This window comes from Ascaphus truei, chromosome 4 (assembly GCF_040206685.1).
Source record: "Ascaphus truei isolate aAscTru1 chromosome 4, aAscTru1.hap1, whole genome shotgun sequence".
NCBI classification, from domain to species: Eukaryota; Metazoa; Chordata; class Amphibia; order Anura; family Ascaphidae; genus Ascaphus; species Ascaphus truei.
The window spans coordinates 23,952,605-23,973,535 of record NC_134486.1 but is presented as its reverse complement, the minus strand read 5'-3'; the positions used below and the strand labels follow the sequence as shown (position 1 = coordinate 23,973,535).

The 20,931-nt window shown below is 42.7% G+C and overlaps 1 protein-coding gene across 1 annotated transcript in view; it reads right to left on the bottom strand.

Annotated features, from left to right (window-relative positions):
- PPP1CB (protein phosphatase 1 catalytic subunit beta) overlaps positions 1 to 20,931 on the bottom strand; it is an 89,149-nt gene that overhangs the window by 3,811 nt on the left and 64,407 nt on the right. The window contains exons 5-7 of the mRNA XM_075595414.1: positions 20,076 to 20,147; positions 5,700 to 5,851; positions 4,797 to 4,931 (exon numbers count right to left, since the gene is read on the bottom strand). Of these exons, the coding sequence (XP_075451529.1) occupies positions 4,797 to 4,931; positions 5,700 to 5,851; positions 20,076 to 20,147 (359 nt within the window). The remainder of the gene's footprint in view (positions 1 to 4,796; positions 4,932 to 5,699; positions 5,852 to 20,075; positions 20,148 to 20,931) is intronic.

Here is a 20,931-nt window from a genome sequence, read left to right as displayed (position 1 = left end):
AATCCAACGGACAGACAGATGGACTGACAGGCAAAGCAAGACATTGGTCAGATTTCTACTCGAGTCAGCCTTCCCTAAACTGCCAACTCAGTACTACTGAAAGGCAGGCTACATCACCCTAAACATGTTTAGTATGGCAAGTGTACACTACTAAGAACTATACAAATTGAACGTTGCAATGAAGCAGAGATCTTTCTCACCCCCCCCCCCCCCCATTAATGCACTTTAAGGCTGAAGAACATTTGTGATTCACGGCTAATCCGCTTCGCCTGACAGCACAAGCCTGGCATTTTCCCTTTCTGAGGCTGCATCAACTAGGGGAAAACGGGTATATGCAGTTCCAGAACAATGGATCAGAGGCGAGTCTAAGAGAGACCTGAAAGCAGAAATCCCTGAAATATTCTGATTATATATACTGATCAACCGTTTTCCTGAAACGGTATCTGCTGTACTTGGCAACACCCAATGCCAGTAACAAAAAGTGCAATGTTTGGGAATTAAAAACAATCTTGCTACATTTCACTCTGTATTCAAGCAGCAGTGTAACATAATCCAAAAGACAGTCCTGGCAAATGGGTGGGTTAACCAATGAAGTTCTGAATGACTTGGGTGGTCTTCAGAATATGATCCAGATGGTCTCTGTAATGATACAACAACAAAGACACACCAATTGCGCAGTATATTGACAACAACAGCCCTAACTAAGATGGGAAAAACCCAAACTTACAAGATGAAATCTTGCTTGCTCAAGGGAGAGAATCTGTGCTGCACCACGTGTCCACCTCGATATCCACGAACCCCATGTGGTTAAACGGGGTGATTTCCCTGGTGCTTGATGGCACCCTCACGGATCCAGCATAAGCAAGCATGCAGGAAAATAAAAAACACAGCCTAGTGTAATACGTACTTTACACTTTAATACATTAAAAACAAGGACACTACCAACACTTACAATTTGTATTGGTACAAAACGCAGCCAACGGATGTCGTCCGCAGCCTGCTATCAACCCGGCTAAACACGAGACCCACACAGTCACACACGACTCGCCGATTGATGACGTCAGCAGCGCGGGTCACTCTCGAGCGCCGGATGGGATCAGCAGTGGATAGGCGCACACGTGGAATACTAAGGGAGGAGGAGCTTAGTATTGCACATGTGTGCCTATCCACTGCTGATCCCATCCGGCGCTCGAGAGTGACCCGCGCTGCTGACATCATCAATCGGCAAGTCGTGTGTGACTGTGTGGGTCTCGTGTTTAGCCGGGTTGATAGCAGGCTGCGGACGACATCCGTTGGCTGCGTTTTGTACCAATACAAATTGTAAGTGTTGGTAGTGTCCTTGTTTTTAATGTATTAAAGTGTAAAGTACGTATTACACTAGGCTGTGTTTTATTTTCCTGCACGCTTGCTGCGGTGGCTTATGCTGATCCGTGAGGGCGCCATCAAGCACCAGGGAAATCACCCCGTTTAACCACGTGGGGTACGTGGATATCGAGGTGGACACGTGGTGCAGCACAGATTCTCTCCCTTGAGCAACCAAGATTTCATCTTGTAAGTTTGGGTTTTTCCCATCTTAGTTAGGATTGTTGTCAATATACTGCGCAATTGGTGGGTCTTTGTTGTTGTATCATTACAGAGACCATCTGGATCATATTCTGAAGACCACCCAAGTCATTCAGAACTTCATTGGTTAACCCACCCATTTGCCAGGACTGTTTTCCCATCAAGGACTGTCTTTTGGATTATGGTACTGTGGACATCAACTCACTAGCGCCGGGGATATAGCTTTTTGTATTTGTATATGTTTTGTTAGATTTGGAACCGTCTATTGTTTGCTGTCTCCTTGGCAGCTGATTTTCACATATTGTCACACTTTGCACATTTTGTTTAGTGTTAAATATCACATCACATCAGTTAATTGGATCTAGCGCTGGTAGAGAGTGTTATTAGTTAGTTTGTAGTTTATTTAGCAGTGTAACATACAAACTCTGCAATAGTAAATAGAAAAACCACGTATTTTGGCAGAGGTATTGAATGGTAGTCCCCGTCATATCAGGGTGCAACACCAAACATTGTGACTTAATCCCAGCCTCTGTCATAAATTACATGTAAATTATAGAGGGCTATCCCTCCTAACTGCAGAGATCAAAATGACAGGGAAATGTCCTAACAAACTCTTACATTAGCCGTCATAGCGCTAAGTACACACGTTAATGAAGTCAGTGTTGTACCTTCCCTTCAGTTAACCAATGTTTTACTTGCGTAATCCACACAGGGTTTAGGGGGCCTAATATTATTCCACTAAACTAGTTGATGCCCAAAAAAGTGAACCCAAGGGAGAATTTTACACCAAATGCTTTGGTCTCAAATAACCCATTTCGCTGTCAGAGGCCAGCAACGCCTTTGCTCTGTACTAGTCTACAAACACCTACAATGGGGAAGGGGTTAAATTGGATTCCTTCTGGCCCAGCAGAGGACAACACCTGACTCAGATATCCATTACACATCATGACCATCACTAAACTATTTCCAAAGCCCATGCAGGCAGCCGTTCAAGGTGAATGATTGCCAACATTGGAAAACACAGACCCAGGATACATTTCATAGGAGCAGATGGACAGCTCTGCAGCTGTGAAGATATTCTGAGCATTTGGACATCAGGCTGGTGATCAGGAAATCATGCTTGCAGGCACTGAATGATTGGACATTTCTACTCCAAAGGAAACAGACTTGTATGACAAGAAATTGTATTCTTCCCTTAGGCTACGGCCCCAGTGTCTGCGCTGAACACATGCCTGGCAAGCTGGTGGTGCGTGCAGCCATGATCTCCGGTCTGTGGCTGAGCAGCAGGAGATCGCGACGGGGTGGGGGAAGGTGTAGTGCGGGCGCAGCCATGTCGTCACTCGGCTGGTTCACCCTCATTGGTTGAACCGCCGGGGGGCGTGGCCAGCACACCGACACCAGTTCTGAAGACAATTTTATGGTCTTCAGAAAAATCTTGTTGTGCAACGCGGCGGCCAATGCAGCTAGTGGGCCAGGCCCCACTGAGGGATGGTCCTTGTTCCTGCAGTGCACGCCATAGCGCGCGCTGCAGCATGTACTGGGGACCTAGCCTTACTCTGCAATGCCATGTATTTTTAAACAATTCCCAAGATATTCAAGTGCCAGTGAATTGAGACTACATTGCACTCGTTTACTTCAGCTGCGTTGTGCTTTACTGGATGTAGGAACCCTTGCATAAAATGTATAAGATATGTCAATATTCAGGGAACAAATAATTATAAACAAAGCTTAAATTCCTCCTGACTATCTTTGTCACACCCCCCCCCCCCAGTGCCGATTGGGTAACGAGGGGAAAACATACTATGTCTAAGAACAATGCCCAGCCCCCCCCCCCATCCTTTTGTTTTGAAAGTAGTACTACGCACGTTTTTAAAAAAATATCTACTTTTCAAAATCAGACGCTTAGTTCGGGAGATAATTGTTTGAAATAAGGCCCAGACCCACAAAAGGGCATCAAGCTTCAGCATTCAAATGAATGGGAGGCAAGGTGTGCTGAAGCTGGGCCCACGTGCTTAGAAACACTACGTGGCTGGGAGGTTAAAAATGGAGCCCAGTGCAACCAACATGTAACCATGCCGATCAAAGTTTAGCATTTCACTTGGTCTATATTATTTTTAAATGATGCAGAGCTCCACCACTTTGGGATTTGCAGATGTGTTGAAATGGTGATGGCTTTTAGCGTCTTCTCTGCCAGATGGGGTTAATAAACCAAGAAATGACTACTTGGATGGAGTTCTACGTGAGAGTAAGAAACCCAGTGAGGTTGTAGTGCAGAATACCAACCACGGAGAGGGAGAATGCAAAGTTTCACCTAGGGTTTTAATTGTATTGCCTGTATAGGTTAGAATCAGGGCGTCACTAGAGATGAGCCTCTTATTTCAGTTTTGGTGACACCCTGGATCCCAAGTTGCTTACCTCCAGTAACAACCCTAGCAGGAGTGAATATGGAGGTTTAAATCTCTCAGCAAAAGAGCCAATTGGAGGCCGCAAAGATATCCGCCGCGGCTGCCTGTCTGCCCGCGTGAAGCAGGGGCTTTAAACCTCCATGGAAAACTAGCAGCATGTTCAGAGGTATGTATACCGACCGGGAAGCAGGGGGTCCCTGAAGCGGAAATGAATGCATTTCTGGAGAGTTCTGCGGGGAGGGGGAGTATGGAGTATATGGAGAAGACTTGTGAGGTCTCAAAACCTAGTACACAAAGTGTAAAAATGAAGAAATATAGTTGTCTAATAAAAGTTGTGTTTGCAATAAACCCAAGTTCAATAGCATGTTCCAGAAAAATCACAAAAGTTTGTAAAGTCGCTGGATTTTACCATCAACTTGCATTGGTCATTTGTATCCCCTTAGGACATTCAGCTGCACAAAAAATGCCATACCACTGTTTTTGAATGTCTCAGAACGGTACACAAAGAAAATACTGCAAAAAGATGCTACATGATCCAAGTTCTTAAAAAAAAAGGGTCAAAATGGCAGTGTCAGGATGAGAAGTCTGCACATTGAAAGCCAAACCGCGTCTGGGACTGTAGGACCCTGACCTAGATTTGCAGCGGGTGTAGTAAGATTGTGTTCCAAGTGTATGCGGAGAAGAGAAAACCGCTCAAATCACATCAATTGAAAGTTATAACATCTGAAACTGCTAACGCCAGCATTTTAATATTGAAGGAATTAAGTTCTTTATTGTGGTGTATAAATAAATTTCTCTTCTGCATTTTAAAACCGTGAGCTACAGTACCTGAAAGGAGCACATCAAGGTTTCATCCACACTCATCATGCCTCCAGCATTATCAAACTCTCCGCAGTAATTGGGAGCTGAAAACAGGGTGACCAGCTGTCGTTTGGCAAAGAACTCATATCCATCTTCTACCACCTGTTCATGAGAAACAAAAACAGCTCAGAACAACATACCCACTGTCGTCATTGTGCATTGTTCTTTACTTCAAATCAGGTTACCGGGGCCCAGCTTCGCTGCTGCAGACCGTGTGCACGAAACGATAGCACTAAATTAGACTAAATTAGTCATTCCCAATTCATTAAGACCACTGTTCTTCCATATCACCAAATACATAACTTTACCATGATTATACCACAAAGCAGGGAAAAATAATATTTTTTATATTTATTTCTCTGCTTTATTTTGCATTCCAAGTAACAAGTTCATTTTTTTTGTGGGGAGGAAAGCTCCTGTATTTTTAAACATTCGAGAATGGCAGCCATTAAGAATTAATTAGAAAACTAATGCCCTTAACTACTGTATGACAAACCAGTTAAAGAAAGGTTTTCTAAAACAATAAACACTGCTTCCCCCTGCCCCCACCAGACGTGTATGTAGATCCACAATTGCATAATTTTTGTTTTATCATTAAAAAGTTGAACTGAATTTGCAAGTGTAATGTGCTAACATTTATATGAAATATCCAACTTTGCTTTAATTGTACTTTAAAGCACCAATGCATGTTTGAAACTTTCTTGCTGCGGTGTTAAGCTATATGTAGCATGACACCTCACATTCAGCCACGTACAGTGAATGACTGAGTACACCTCATTAGTATTATAAAGGCTTGTGATGCATGGAGCGTACGACCGCCTCCCATGGCGTTTGAAGCCCGACCCTCCATTCAGCTGGATCTACACTTACCTGATGAGCTCGACAAATCAAATCCAGGTCATGACGATTCAGGAATTTGCTAACGACATCGGCCCCAAAAGTGAAGGAGACGCCACGGTCATTCTCACCCCAGCCTTGCACATCCTTATCAGGGTCAGACCACAACAAGTCACACAGCAGCCCTGGGAGAGGTGGGAAGTGAAGCGTTACAAACCGCAACCAGGCACAGGAACATCTTACAGGAATAGAACAAGGAAAAGGACCCGCTGCACGAAATAAGAACATTATAGCAACTAAAATGCCATATATCTAGAGCAGAGGTGCCCAACTCCAGTCCTCAATAGCCACCAGGTCCAATACAGGATATCCCTGCTTCAGCACTGGTGGCTCAAAGACAGAGGCACCAGTGCTGAAGCAGGTATATCCTACACCCAACCTGTTGGTGGCCTTCCCCGACCTAAAGCTTGGAAGCTCCCTATACCTCACAGGGTACAAGCAAATCTTTTGTGCATGCTGTTTAGCACGGCTGCCAATTTGTATTGAACATTATAAAAAAAACACAAATGTGTGTGCCCAAAGCGTGTAGTAGTAGTTGACCCTTTTTGCTCCAGTCATCCCTTTCCCCATCACTTGTACTTTTTCCACTTTATTGGGTTACACCTAATTCATCACAGATACCTGCAAGCCTGACACGTCAGTGGCCAGACTGCACACTACCATTGTTCTGCTCGTCTAGTGCAGCGTCACACTTTCCATACCTAAACCCTCGGGAAACAAACCCTGAAATTCATCAATTCCTACATCAGAAACACTAACCCTCAGCACTAATGGGGTTAAATTAACAAGGAGTCCTAAAACCACCATGTACTTTGCTCAAAGTGTATACGTACGAGTGACAAGATGACGTGTATCAGCTCTTCAGATGGTTATATAAGAAACATTTTTCCATTGTACAATGGCACATGGATAACAAGTGTCCACGCTAAATTGAGAGATAAAACATCTTTGAAGCAATAACAAGATATAGTTTCGGAGTCACATTTAATTACAACAACTAAGAAACCGCTATGTAATGTACTTCTTAAAAAATATATTAGTTTGGCTCTGTGTTAAAGATGCATTTACCAGTCACCAGCCCGCTGCACTTGACCCATCCCCAAGCCTGCGACAGTCAGGTCAATGCTACACCTCCCTGCACAAGAATGTGATTTTTCCCAACAATTCTACAAAGTCAGACATCTGAAAGTACGGTCAGTCAGTCAAATGAAAAAAAAAAATGTTTAAGTAGTGGAAATCTATTAAAAAAACAAAAAATAAAAAAAAAACTCACCCAAGGTACTGGCCGGAGAGAAATGCACAAGGCAGTAAGTCTAAGCCCAACACACCAGTTTTATGATATAGGCCAGGAGAAGCTCAGAGGATGATGTATGTGATATACTGAATAGTACAGAACAAGTGACAGTAAGCCTTTTAGTGCTAGCATAACTCAGAGCATTACTAATCCATTTAATGCTGGGAGAGGCCAGCAAAATCCAGCCACCATTAAAGGAGTTAAACTATAAAGTATACCACCCAATTAACATACAATTGCAAGTGTTATATTAAACAGCTATTAATGTTACGTATACAGCTTTCACGTAATCTTGCGTGCATCAAAAATGAAAAACCAAACTGGATCTATAAGAGTGTATGGGTGTGTATACGGGATTACTTTTTCCCCACACAAGCAAACATACAAATATGTATATATGAACGAAATCAGTGGTTTTCAAACTTTTTGGGGTTAAGGAACCCGATGTAAAATTCTGAGAAACTGCAACCCCCTCTAATAGCGCGTAGGAGATCAGAAGCATTGTAAGGAACCCCAACCCTCTCTAATAGTTCGTCAGAGATCAGATGCATTGCATTGTAATTTCTTCTGTATTTGGTACAATTTTCAAGTTACCAGAAAGTTGCATGGACCCCCTTAAAGCTGCAGTTCAGTCAATATCCTGCATGTGTGTTTTTTTTAATAAATCAGTTCTGTAGTAAGAAAAAATACTTTTAGCATTTTCTGTTTTTAAAAAAACAACTTTGAAAGACCAATTTTCTTGTATTCTATTTTAACAGCCATTTGCTAAGGCACTGCCCCTTCATGTCCTGTCACAAGCCCTGGCACACCCCTTTGTCAGCCCTGCCCTCCCTCTAGCACTTGTCAGTGCAGGATTGCTCATGAATATTCATGAGCTTCCACTGCCAGTCAAGCAGATTATAAACAAATCCCAGCTTTTAATATGTCACCAAATTTCGACCTATCAATACATGGAAAACGAATTGACCGGCAGCTATACTGTTCTTTAGCTAATTAGAGATTGCCCACATGAAACTATTGAAGTAAAAAAATAAATGCAAAAAAAAATTAAAAAAAGACTGAACTGCAGCTTTAAGGGATGCCCGGGAAACCCAAGGCTTCATAGGAACCGTGGTTGAAAAAACATTGAACTGAATTCGCAAATTGCTAGTACAGGTGGTTTTATCATGATGGCAGACTAGATTACACATGTTTTGGATCTGTTGCCCTAGATTGAGGTTAAGGATGGACACAGGGAGCTGTTGCCCTAGATTGAGGTTAAGGATGGACACAGGGAGCTGTTGCCCTAGATTGAGGTTAAGGATGGACACAGGGAGCTGTTGCCCTAGATTGAGGTTAAGGATGGACACAGGGAGCTGTTGCCATAGATTGAGGTTAAGGATGGACACAGGGAGCTGTTGCCATAGATTGAGGTTAAGGATGGACACAGGGAGCTGTTGCCATAGATTGAGGTTAAGGATGGACACAGGGAGCTGTTGCCATAGATTGAGGTTAAGGATGGACACAGGGAGCTGTTAACCTTATACAAGCAGCCACATTAAAGCAGCAACACTACATTCTGCTTTGTTTCTTCTTATTTATATATGTAAAGCGTGTGACAATGTACAATTCTACATTCTTACCTAAACTGGCAATCGTTTGGTGTTCATGTTATGTGTAACAATCCTGATTGTGTGTCCAACATAATGGCTGCTTCAGTCAGTGTAACTCAGCAGCTACAATGTATCCTTATACTACCAAGGTAACATTATCTATTGATCCAGTTTACAGCTCAAACTGCTGGGAATATTGGCAACAAATGATCACAAACAGTAAAGTGTTGCAAAGATCTTACACTGCTTGGGAGGTGTGCTAAAACCTGCTATACAAATCAAGGGATGCATTAAAAGCCATTAAAAATGGCATTGAGTTGCATAAACACACACACACGTAGGCGAGTGTGTAACTATGTAGGCAAGTGTGTAACTATGTAGGCAAGTGTGTAACTATGTAGAGATAGATATATGTGTGTGTATATGTACACACATACGTATGTATGCACACATGTATGTATATGTACAATGTGTGTGTGTGTTGTGTGTATTCAGTTCCAAAAGACTAAAAAGTTAACAAATGACAGTGCTTTTTAAGGAGTAAAACTCAGGTCAGATTTTATTAAAGGGAAAAAAACCTAACCCCCGATTAATCAATTCGGAAAACTTTATCAACCCCAATCTGAGTTCCTGTTGTAAATTAAAACCTTCAAACGCTCACCTTATAAGGTAGTCTAGTGAGCTCTCTCTTCCCTTGCCCTCGCCCCCCCTAAATGTGTAGATATTTATTAAGTATGCAGACAGAATAAGGGAGAGAATGTTTGAGAATCTATTCTGGAAACATTGTATAAATCGAAGAGGAGTTTTACTGACACCATTTAAAACAAACAAAAAAAACCCCAAAAACATAACAAAAAAACCCATCTGTGTTTCATTTTTTTTAATCACCTAGTTTCAAATCTAAAAAATGAAAAACATTAGACTGTACTTGCAAACCTTTTCCGGGAGACAGGACCCAGCGGAAGAGAACTGGTTAAAGGATTACAGGATTGCTATTAGAAGCTGTTCAGAGGACAGCGATGCATGCATCAGAAGTGTGGAATTTTGCAGTCCTGCACAAACCACGTCATACATGTACCTCAACTGAGCTATAGCACAGACCTCACAACCACACGTACCAGTCAGATGTAAATCCTCTCCTTCTCCCTCCCCCCGATGTACAGTTATGTAAAACTGCAGTACAACGTGGCTCTCGGAGGACAGTGATGGGCTTGTACTTGCGGACCATGCTGGGAATGCAGTTGGTTGAGTGCCTGGCAGAGATCTGTGTGATTTGGCTCAATCTAATGTAAAGCTGTCTGCCAGAACAAGGGACATTTATCCAGTTTATATTGTAGAAAACAAAACAAAGTGCTTAGCCAGCTGTCATCTCCCTGCCTGACAATTTGAGGAGAACGGGTACTTTAACTCCATTACTGCCAGATGGGTCTAAACGCCATGGGTTCACAATGTGTTTCTGCCATTTGACAAAAAAGGTGTTAAAATAATAATACTTTGTCTTTGCTACTGGAGAGACCTATAGCACAGTACTGTACATACAAATCGTACACAATGCATTTGTTTTACAGAAAACTGAACTTAAAATACCTAGCGTGCAGGATGTTCTCCATGCCTACAAGAATGATCCGGTGTTTCCCACTTGCTCTATAACTGTGTAATGAATAGCAAGACAGAGCCTGCCCCATGTAACAGTGTCTCGGAAAATCTGAGACAATGGGGACGCTGAGTGTTTATGTACAAGATGCTTTCGCTGGTTTGAATATATTCACTCAAAGCTCATTTATACTGCACATCATGAAGTAGTAATGCATCTTCAATCTACATTTAGCAGACGCAGAATGCTCTTATTACATTACTCTTGCTAAATGGAAAACTGCATAAGGATGTAGGACATATTTAAAACCGCAGTCCTCCGGGCTGAGCTACAATTTAACCTAACAGAATTAATATTTCAAGCGGTTAAATCAGGGGTGGCCAACTCCAGTCCTCAAAGGCCACTAAACGGGGCGAGTTGTCAGGAGATCACTGTTTCAGCACAGGTGGCTCAGTCAGCGACAGCCACCTGTGCTGAAGCAGAGATATCATGAAAACCTGACCTGTTTGTGGCCCCTGAAGACCGGAGTTACCCCCTCCCGATCTAGAACCATAAAACAGAGGCTAGAGAATATATGTGTATTAGCAAGACTGCTGCTCTCAACTATTTTACCCAATACATGGAGATTAAAACAGCAAAACATAGGAAGTGTTTTTAATAAATCAGTTCTGTAGTATAAGATTAGTGACGTATTTATTCAACTCTTAAAGAGGCAACCCACGCAGTTTTTTCCTCTTCCACTTTTGTTCACACAGGATTGAAGCAGGGGGTGGTCTCTGGAGCTGAGCCACATTCATTTCAGGGACCCCTGCTTCCAGAGATACTTACCTCCGTAGTGGGTGCTGGTAGCCCCTCCAGGGTTCACTCTAGCCGCTTTCCAAAGCTCGCGGGCCCTGCGGGCCAATAGGAAGCCGTGACGTCGTCTGGTGCGGCTTCCTATTGGCCCACGTGACTAGGAAGCGGAAAACGACAGCATACTGCAGAGATACCGGCACTCCCTTCGAAAGTTTCTCTGAACACAGGGGCTCCCCGGAGCAGAAATAAATGGGGTTGAGCGCCGGAGACCCCCTGCTTCAAAGCTGTATTACATTTTTTTTTTAAAAAACAAATATAAAAGGGACGGAAAGTAGTATTGCTGCTTTAACACCTTGTCAGATGTATTTTGCAAGCTGCACAAATATTGTTGCTTCAAACTATATTTTAGGCTTAAGTCTTACCTGATAAAAATGCTAAACTAGGTACCTGGAATGTTAACGGGTGAGAAAAGGTAAGCATGCTTGTAGAAGGCATAGAAAGGTACGTCATGACATGTTAAGACTACTTCACAATCAGGTTCCTTAATAGCTATGGGACAATTTCAGCAGATCTTGAAAGTTCTTTTTGGGTACAGCAGAAATATTTGTATTTTATATACCATTAAAAATACTCAGCATGGGACCTAAACAAGTTTCAACCTGGTCGGTGAGATGACAAGACTCTGCCACCCTTCTATCTGAGCCAGCGATGGGCCTCCTTGAATTTCAATGCAGAGCCTTTTATGTTTCTATTTATAGCCTGCGCTCTGAAGCGTTGGCAGGCGTCCTGCCAGCCTGTGTAATGTCACTGCATCGCTCAATGGATTCCAATATTCAGGAACCTGCAGCCTGTTTACAGGCTTCAGTCATCTGTGAAGCTTCAAATGGATTCTCTGGACATGACTCTGCAAACACAGGAGGAGCGCTACGTTTTCTAGGGATTTTATTTGTATCAAATTAAAAGTTACTTGTGGGCACATTTACATGTCTCAGACAGGTCTGCAACCCTGCTTTTCCCATTATCTCCCAGCATGCAGTGCTTCCACTGCAGCAAGGGATTCTGGGAAATGACATACAAATGGAGCGCAGTGTCACTTTTGCTTCAAATCCATTTTAACATGACCCCTATAAACTTATGACTGCCATATTACACAGATTTTTTACTTTTATAGAAAGTATCTTTTCACGCCAAGTGAAAATCTTGTCTGCACTTGTCCTGTTAGTTGACCTCCCCAAAATTAAACTATTTAATTAAAAAAACAAAACACTTCATATAGTCTTCCTTAAACAAATGCAATACTTGTTTAACCAAACTTTTGGTTTCTCAGGAAACCAAGAAGGATTTTTTATCTGGGACCCTGGGTGGGGGAGGGCTCTTCAATCAACCCCTCTTGTTTATCATGTCCCTCTGAGAGGCCAGTAAAAGATAAGGAGAGAGAGAGAGGGGGGCATTACCTGTGCAAATGCCATTTCAGCACTGATCACACACAAAAGGGATTAGCTAGAGGAAATCAAACAACTCCCATGTCTCAAATCAGCATGTTTACAAACCAATTAAATACTTTAAGGTGCACTTTTTAAAAAAAAATCATCTCCTTAACCCTGTAGTTGCTGGAGGGGCCACAGCAGAGGGTCGCTGCCACTTTGTGAATTGCCAATCCGTGACCGCTCCTCAGAGCGATTACGGCGTCACCTAATCTGCAAATAGAAGGGGAGTAACCCTTCTGTACCCGAGGCAAGCCACACATCGCTTTGTAACCGGTTGCTGGCCCTCAGCAGTGACAGGGGTAAGAAATGGTTAGAAACCTAAAATACCTCTTGTTCATTATGATAATAAACTTCCTTCAAGCGTTTACTTTTTTGCATTATCGGCACCAAGAAAAAGTGATGGACAGAATCCATGCTCAGGCACTTAAATTAACCCTTTGGGTGCCTCATGACAGGGGCTAAGTCAGTTCCGAGAGATCTTATAGCGTAGATCACATCCTATGTTCCCATGGAGGACATTGAAGTGAAGGGAAACTGCAGAGGACTCCTCCCTTTCTGGGTCAGGGGCTGCCACTGTCACATGACAGCACTGTGCAGGAGGGGGTCTTGGCACTCGCCGCAGACACCCTGGCACTCAGAGTAAAAGCAGCAACCGAGCCTCTTTTTTTTTTTTTTTTTTTTTTTTTTAAAGTCGCACAGTATTTGAACTGGGCAAAAACATCCAGAACTGAATGGCTTAACCTCAACGCTGCTTTAATGGTCATCCGATGTGGAATGCGTAGGAATCTGCAAAGTAATGCATCAATCCGATTAACCAGTAATCTGTTCCAGCACCACTGCGGTAATGAGGGAGGTACACATCGTATTGCTACCAGCACCCATACTAATCATCTGTGTGTATGGGAAATGGTGCAAACTGAAGAAACCACCACAAGTTAAAAGCCAGAGCAATTCCCTCCCCCGGATCCCTTGTCTGGTATGTCTTGTTTGTATTGTCTGGTTTGTAGTAGCTTGCATTTCAGTTTCGGATGGAAGGTTGTTGTTGTATGTTATAAAAAATGTGAGTGGGGATGACACATTGGTCTGTGATACAATGTATGAACATGTAACTCCAATAAAAAAATCTTAAGTTGAAAAAAGCCAGAGCAATGCAAGAGTGGTCCACTCATGGGGTAGACAAATGAACTTCTTCCTCCGTTGCGCTCTGTAGGTATAAACGCAAGGCTCAGTGAAGTCACCTGTCTGTACCTTGGTGAAATTTATGTAGCTTCATGTATTAGCTAAATGCAGACAACCGCATCTATTCTCATTAAACCCCATTTGCAGAACAGCCCCAGGTCTCGAACGGTCTCATGTCAATCCCATCTTAGATGGCAGCTAGACGCCTCAAACTCAATAGGTTGACTGAGCTGCTCGTAATCCCACTAGCCCATTACCATCAGTTAACACTACAATCAATCCAGTTTGCCAGGCCTGCTGGGAAGGACTCATTTAATGTGTCTCTTCTGTTCTCCCCGCACATTAACGCCATCTCCAAATGTTGCCGATTCTCGCTCTCCTTAAAAATGGCAAAGATACGACCTTTAGTTTTTCTACTGCAAAATAATGCGGATCTTAATTCTCCCCCGTCTGGACTACTGCAAGCGTCAAACTGGCCTTGTAGCTTTCCATCCTGCAGTCTATTCAAAATGCTGCCGAGAGGATAACCTTGCTCTCAAGCTGTCTGCACATCTCCTTAAAACGGTTATAGGCCCTATATTAAACTCCGCATTCACTACACAATTCTCATCTCGTTCAAGGCTATCCACTCTTTCTGCACCTTCTATATCTCAGCGTTAGTCACACTATACCACTCCCTATGATCTGCTCAAGCCTTTCTTCCCTCCAACCCCTGGTCACTAGAGCTCTCGTGTACAAAGAAGGTGCAATCCCATTTAGCCAGCTACAAACCATGACAGCACACAAAGGAGAAAATCCCGCCCAAGAGTCAGTTCAATGTGTTTATATGCCAATTTAAAAAAAAAGGTGTTATTCTGGGTTACTGATTTGCAAACAGTCAATGCAATCTTTAGAACAGCAAGGGGAAATATTTGTCTATCCCATATAAATTGCCAAAACTGCATTGTAGAAGAAAAAATAAATTCTATATTTCTAGCTTGCTGCAGATTTATTTTTAGACTTTTACACTGAAAATAGACACTTTAATGTGGGCGATCGGTGCCTAAATATTTTGGAAAGTCTTTCAAATATCTAATTTCTGGTGAGGCCCAAGTGCTTTGGCTTTTTTTTTTTTTTTTTTTTTTTTAAGTGATCAAGCCAGCATTAGCCAGATAAACACAGTATCAGATGGGAATTTGTTTTGCAAGAACAGGTTAAAAAAAAAATCCTGCATAGCCACTCAAAACTTTGATTTTGTTTACTTGTAGCAAGGTTACTGGGCTCTACTGCATAAAAAGCTACAGCACAAAACTGATATCTTCCCTAACGTCCCTTGATGCAGCAACTACAGGACAAATGGGGTGCTCTAACAGGGGTGGGCAAACTTAGAGCTGCGCCCCACTGCCTGCTCCCCCCCATACCTTTTTTGCCAGCGTCAAATGATGCCGCAGGGTCATGTGACGTCACGAAGCCACAGCGACGCACCACACAAAGCCTCTGAATTTCAGCAAGTTGAGTTGCAGAGGCCTTGCGCTATCCCCCGGCATTTATATTAAATGCTTTGGGGAAGAGCGCAGGGCCTCTGCAACCGCCCGCGCCCTCGCACTATGATGAAAAGAATAAATAAAAATGGTCACAAAGAACTGCTGAGTCGACCCCTTCACAGCCGGAGTGTGAAGCGACAGAGCAATGTCAAGTTTTGCTAGAGACATTACAGCCCCAGTGAATGATTTTTGGGCTCTTGCATAGTTCATGCACACCAGGGAAAGAAAAAAAACAAAGCGCACAACACTCATCTTTAAAAATGTAATAAACTATGTTTATATATAAGGTGTTTCAAGGTTATGCGTACATCAAGGTAGATTAATCAAGCATAGAGCCACAGAGTGGCAGTTACCAGCGTCTGCAACCAGGAACCACCAGAGCTTCACTCTCCTTTACACCTACAGGTAGGTGAAATGCCAGATAATTGATGACTCTACCACAGTCTCAATGTCCTGTAAATAGCGTCAATGCGCTTAGTGGATCCTGGGGAGTGGTTGTCCTTTGCTCGCAAGTAGTACACAGGTTCCTCTGCAGACCTAAGTGTTGATCAGTCAGGCAGCGTGACGGCGTGGTCCCGCGGGCCCTTCTGTGACGTCAGAGCGCCCGCTCTGCTTTGAGTAACAGCGGGCGCTCTGACGTCACAGAAGGTGGAAAGGAGAGTGAAGCTCTGGTGGTTCCTGGTTGCAGACGCTGGTAACTGCCACTCTGTGGCTCTATGCTTGATTAATCTACCTTGATGTACGCATAACCTTGAAACACTAATATATATATATATATATATATAAAAACATAGTTTATTACATTTTTCACGATGAGTGTTGTGCGCTTTGTTTGTTTTTTTGTTACTAGATTCTAGGGTCTTGGGCTACCCTTTACACAGCAGCAGACGCTCATCTACATTGGTATATATTTATTTACCTTTTCCACATGGTGGGGTGTGTTTTTTTGATTTAAATTGACATCACAATTCACACTTTGTATTAAGTATATATTTTAGTGCGCACTTATTTGTTTTTTCTATTTGTACACCAGGGAAAGGGCTGTTGCATTACACCTGCTGTCCCGCCACTGATTAGAGATCCCTTCTGAAACCATCCCCAGAAGTTTGTTTAAAAAAAAAAAAAAAAAACCCCACTAAAAACCTTAAAACAGATATACAGTACAGATATACAGATCCTGAATATGGCTTTAGCAGCTACCGAAGCTCAACCATGAACATTATACATTAACATCCCAATAAGAGTTGCTTCAATATATTGCTACACACAAGTTAATGGCAATATTTGGAACATGAACTTCTGTTTGCCTTTTTCTGCTACATCTCCACTGTGGCTTAAGAAGACTTTGCTAGAAGTCTTTGGCTGAATGCTTGTGTGCTATAATTACAACCAGTTTTGGCTTGATGTTCCAAAATTAAAAAGTAATGGTAAACAAATGCAAATCAAGCACTCCAATATTAAAGACCTTAATTTTGGAGATCATCAGTAATCATTTTATACATTCTGGGAGGAAGGGCGTAGGGGTGAAAGACTGTACATCCCTGGTCCAATTTTCAAATTACCTGAAAATTGCAGGGAGCATTTAAAAAGGATGCCAGTGGAACCCAAGGGCTTCTAGGAATCTGTGTTGAAAAACACTGGTCTAAAAAGTGCCTCAAATGCAATTGATACTGGATACCAGTAACTCCTGTTGATGTACGCCCTCTCCCCTTATTAGGGTCGAACTAAGAGGAGTGGTGGTGTATTGGGGAATTGAAAAGTAGTTGCAGGCTTCAACAACACTGGCAGAGGTCTTGAATAAGCAGCCTAAATTTAAATCTGAGTTCATGTTACAAGAGCTTATGGCAGCCAGCTCAACTCTTCAGCATTGTGGAAAAGTCAACATGTATGCAATCTGGTGTAGCTTTCCCCTAGTCACGTTGTGACGACTTTGCACTCTCCTCTGGTAAGGTATCATCCACATGGGACGAGATTCCAAAAGTCCTGTCTTATGTGTGTGAGGGTTCAAGGCATGTGAATGCAGGATCTCTGGCTTCATGGACTAGCTTAGACCATCTGAATATGGAAGACATTGTGCAAACTATCCACGGGTTGTGCCCCACTACCTACAATTTGGATCCAGGCTCACACTCCTTACAGACGGTTACTGTAATTGCCCCAGTATTTGCAAAAAAACAGTCCAATGCTCTTTGCAGACGGGGGATCTTTCCGGACTGCACGGCTAATTACAGACAAGAATCGAATCTTACCTTGCATAGAGAAGGTTATTGAGAAATTAGGAGCAACCCAACTGGAAACCATTCTTTCTAACCATGATATTGAACACCCATTTCCAGACAGGATTCAGAAGACGGCCCAGCACTGAAAACAGCTCTGGTTCGAGTGCGTAATTATCTTTTGGTAACGAGACAGGAAGGGACTGTTCGATCCGCGTCCTTCGACCTCTTTACAGCATTTGATTATGATGGACCACAGGATTTAATTGGAGAGCCTAGAGGATTTATTTCTGTAGACTGGATGGCAAGGTTCACAGATGGTTCAATGCGTGCTCAATAGAACTCAAACCAAGATAACTGAAAATTTCCAGCCATCTTTAGCACATATGCAGAGCAAATTGGTCCTGGCTGGGACTCTGGGGATGCTTTCTTTTGTCTACCCAGAGACTTGGCGGCACTAGACTGTTTAGAATCCTCTAGATGTGCCGTCTGCTGGACATCTCGCTCATTAGGCATAGTATAGTTGGTGACTAGGAATCCTTGTCAGGAGCAAAAGTTCAAACAAACGGTATGTAAGCTAGGACACTGCCTGCCATGTGTGACGCTATGGGATACCAATGAGGGAGTAATGAATTCATCAGGAAACACCCGTGTCAGATCCGAGACAATACAGTACACAAAAACTCCATAAACAATCAAAATTGGAAAGAAAAAAAAAAAAAGTTTGACCCAACACTGGTATCTTAACCGTGCTAAAAAGTGCCAACTGAGGGGCCGAAGCAACTGAAAATACATGGTAATACTGTAAGCCACATCAGTGGGAACAAAAGACCCAAGTCACGCAGCAACTTGCCCAAACTATACAGTAGACCATATACAGACTAGCATAAACAGGCTTATGAAAATAAACACCCAAGGACCTGTACACCTATGCAGATACCGTTTGATCTAAGCAATGAAGCATTTTGTATTGTTGCAATGGACTTCCTGTTCCTTGGTTATGCATGTGCGTGCCCTGTGGATGGCCACAGGGTGTGTGCGTGTCCACTAGTGCAAGACTGTCGAGCGTCTCCTCCTGCCAGGACAGCAATTTGGAAACATGCCGTACCTACTCTCCACAGAACACAAGGGTGTGACATCAGAATAGGGTGGAGGGGGGCGTCACTCCCACCTCAACAAAAACAGGGAGAAGGGCTGGGAACCTAAAAAAAAAACCTGCATCTCCAACCACAGGTAGGGACCAAAATGACTGCAGGTGGGCAGGTGGAGTTTCCTGTTATACCTGCTGGAGAGGGAGAGGTGGGTGTTTTCCCATGGAGTATACTACCATGGCAAAACACCTAGGATATCATGAATACAATGAATACATGGATCTTGTTAATTTTTTCTCCCGGAAGAGACTTTTCATACATTGGTCAATATAACCACAGAATGCATTAGTAGTACTCAAAGCCGCAATTAATCCAGGCTATTTTTTGTTAATACAACCGGAACCAGGTCTCCTACCTACACCAGTGGTGCACAACCTCGTTTTATCCAGGACTCCCACATTTAAATGTCAACTACAGGAGCGTCCACCCCCCTCCACCATTAGAAGTCCTGAAAACATGATTAACTCTGCAGGTCACAGCTTATGAATGGGACCCCAGCTGCGTTATATCCAACGCAGTGGATCACAACTCCAGTCCTCAAGTTCCCCCAACAAGTCAGGTTAAGGACCTCTCAGCTTCAGCACAGGGAACAGTCATTTCGATTGAGCCACCTGTGTGGAAGCAGAGATGGTCTTAAAACCTGACCTGTCGGGGTAAACAAAATGTATACATATATCTCGGTTTTAAAAAGTAAGATAAACAAGAAAACGTGTTTCTCAAAACTAGGCACCAACTATTACAACTTTCAACTGGTATCATTGCTATAAAACTGATCGTACAGGAAGTACATTTGGACGAAGGGTTGTGCAACTTGTGTTCAACAGAACAAACCCATTTGCTGCCAAGTTTTTAGTATTGCACCCACCCGCACATCAATTGTTCTAGTAATCCTCTACTACTTGGGTTAAGTGTGAGGTTAAAACTAACTTGATCAATGCCTTCATGTTACAACATTTCTACAATGCATCTGGCATTGAAGGGGCCAAGTGATGGTGTGAGCAATTACGAGATGTCAGATTGTGTAAAGGGAGAGGGCAGATATTTTCTTGATCTACACGCACAATGCTATTCATTTCTTATTACAACTATGCCATCTTAAAGTTGTAGTCCCAAAAAACCAACAGCTGGTTTTAAATCGAACAGTGATATGCACATTATAAATAAAAACCGTTTAAATCTTGACATTTCCACTGTATTCATTTACAACCCTCAGAACAAGACAATCACACCCTGCCCTTTGCCTTATTGAGATAGATTTGTCTAACACCCACGATCTGGTTACAAGATTTACAAATATTGCCAGAAAAACTTAAGAACATTTTCAAATACCTACACTAGATTGCTTTTTTAAAGACATAATTTTGTTAATTCAAACCCATCAACCAAATCACTGCCATTCATTTAATTTGGTCCTCTTTAGGGCCACACCTTTAAAGATCAATGAGCAGAAATGAGCTTGTGGCCGCCTCAGAGTAGGGACAAAGTACATTTACAGGACCAGCAAGTAGCTCAGCTTACCAGTGTCAGGAACATCTGTTGGCCGCATGATTCTGCGGATTTGCTCCATGGACTGCAGATCTGGTGACAGACCTGTAGGTATGCAAGTAAAAAGAAAGAAAAAAAACACGTGTAAATATCATTTGAGAGTCACAAAATGTATGTTGGTCAGGTTAATCAAGAACCCTCAGCAGGCTCAGGTGTTAAAGGGAATCATTTGCCATCAGGACTGATGAAGAGCTCCAATAAAAACCATAACCACTGCAGGAATCAAACTTCCACCCGCTGTAACCAACATCATTGCTGCATATGCATTGCTTGTCTGGCAGCGAAGGTGTTAGACCGCGACCAAATCTCTGTGCCGGGTGGGTATACAAGTGGGTGCAAAGGAAGAAATACCAGCTATGCGCACATCCTGATCTTTGGAATAAGACTGTACGTTGATGGTAAAGAGGGAGGACGACACCAATATCAATCCCTCACCAAATAAAAATGGACAAGAAGTGCAACCTCAGTAATACAAGTGCAGTTTGTGTGACGGAATTAATACTTGCTACTGTTATATATGGAGGCAATCTTGAATGCCTTTAATTGCATGACAAAAAAAATAAAAAATATTTTAAGTTTAAAAGTGAAGGCAAAATACACAACACTTGGTATTAAATTAGTCTAAACTGCATCTCTCTCATATAAATAAATGTACCAAGTGTTAATCTTTGTGAATACACCACTACACCATAAGATCTGTAGTGTTCGGACTGGATAATTTTGTTTATTTTATTTAAAGACTAAGCTTTACAGCAGGCCCGTGGGCCGCATGTGGCCCTCCTGCACTCATTGTGCGGCACACGGCGGCGGCTTTCCCCGCCCTTCTCCC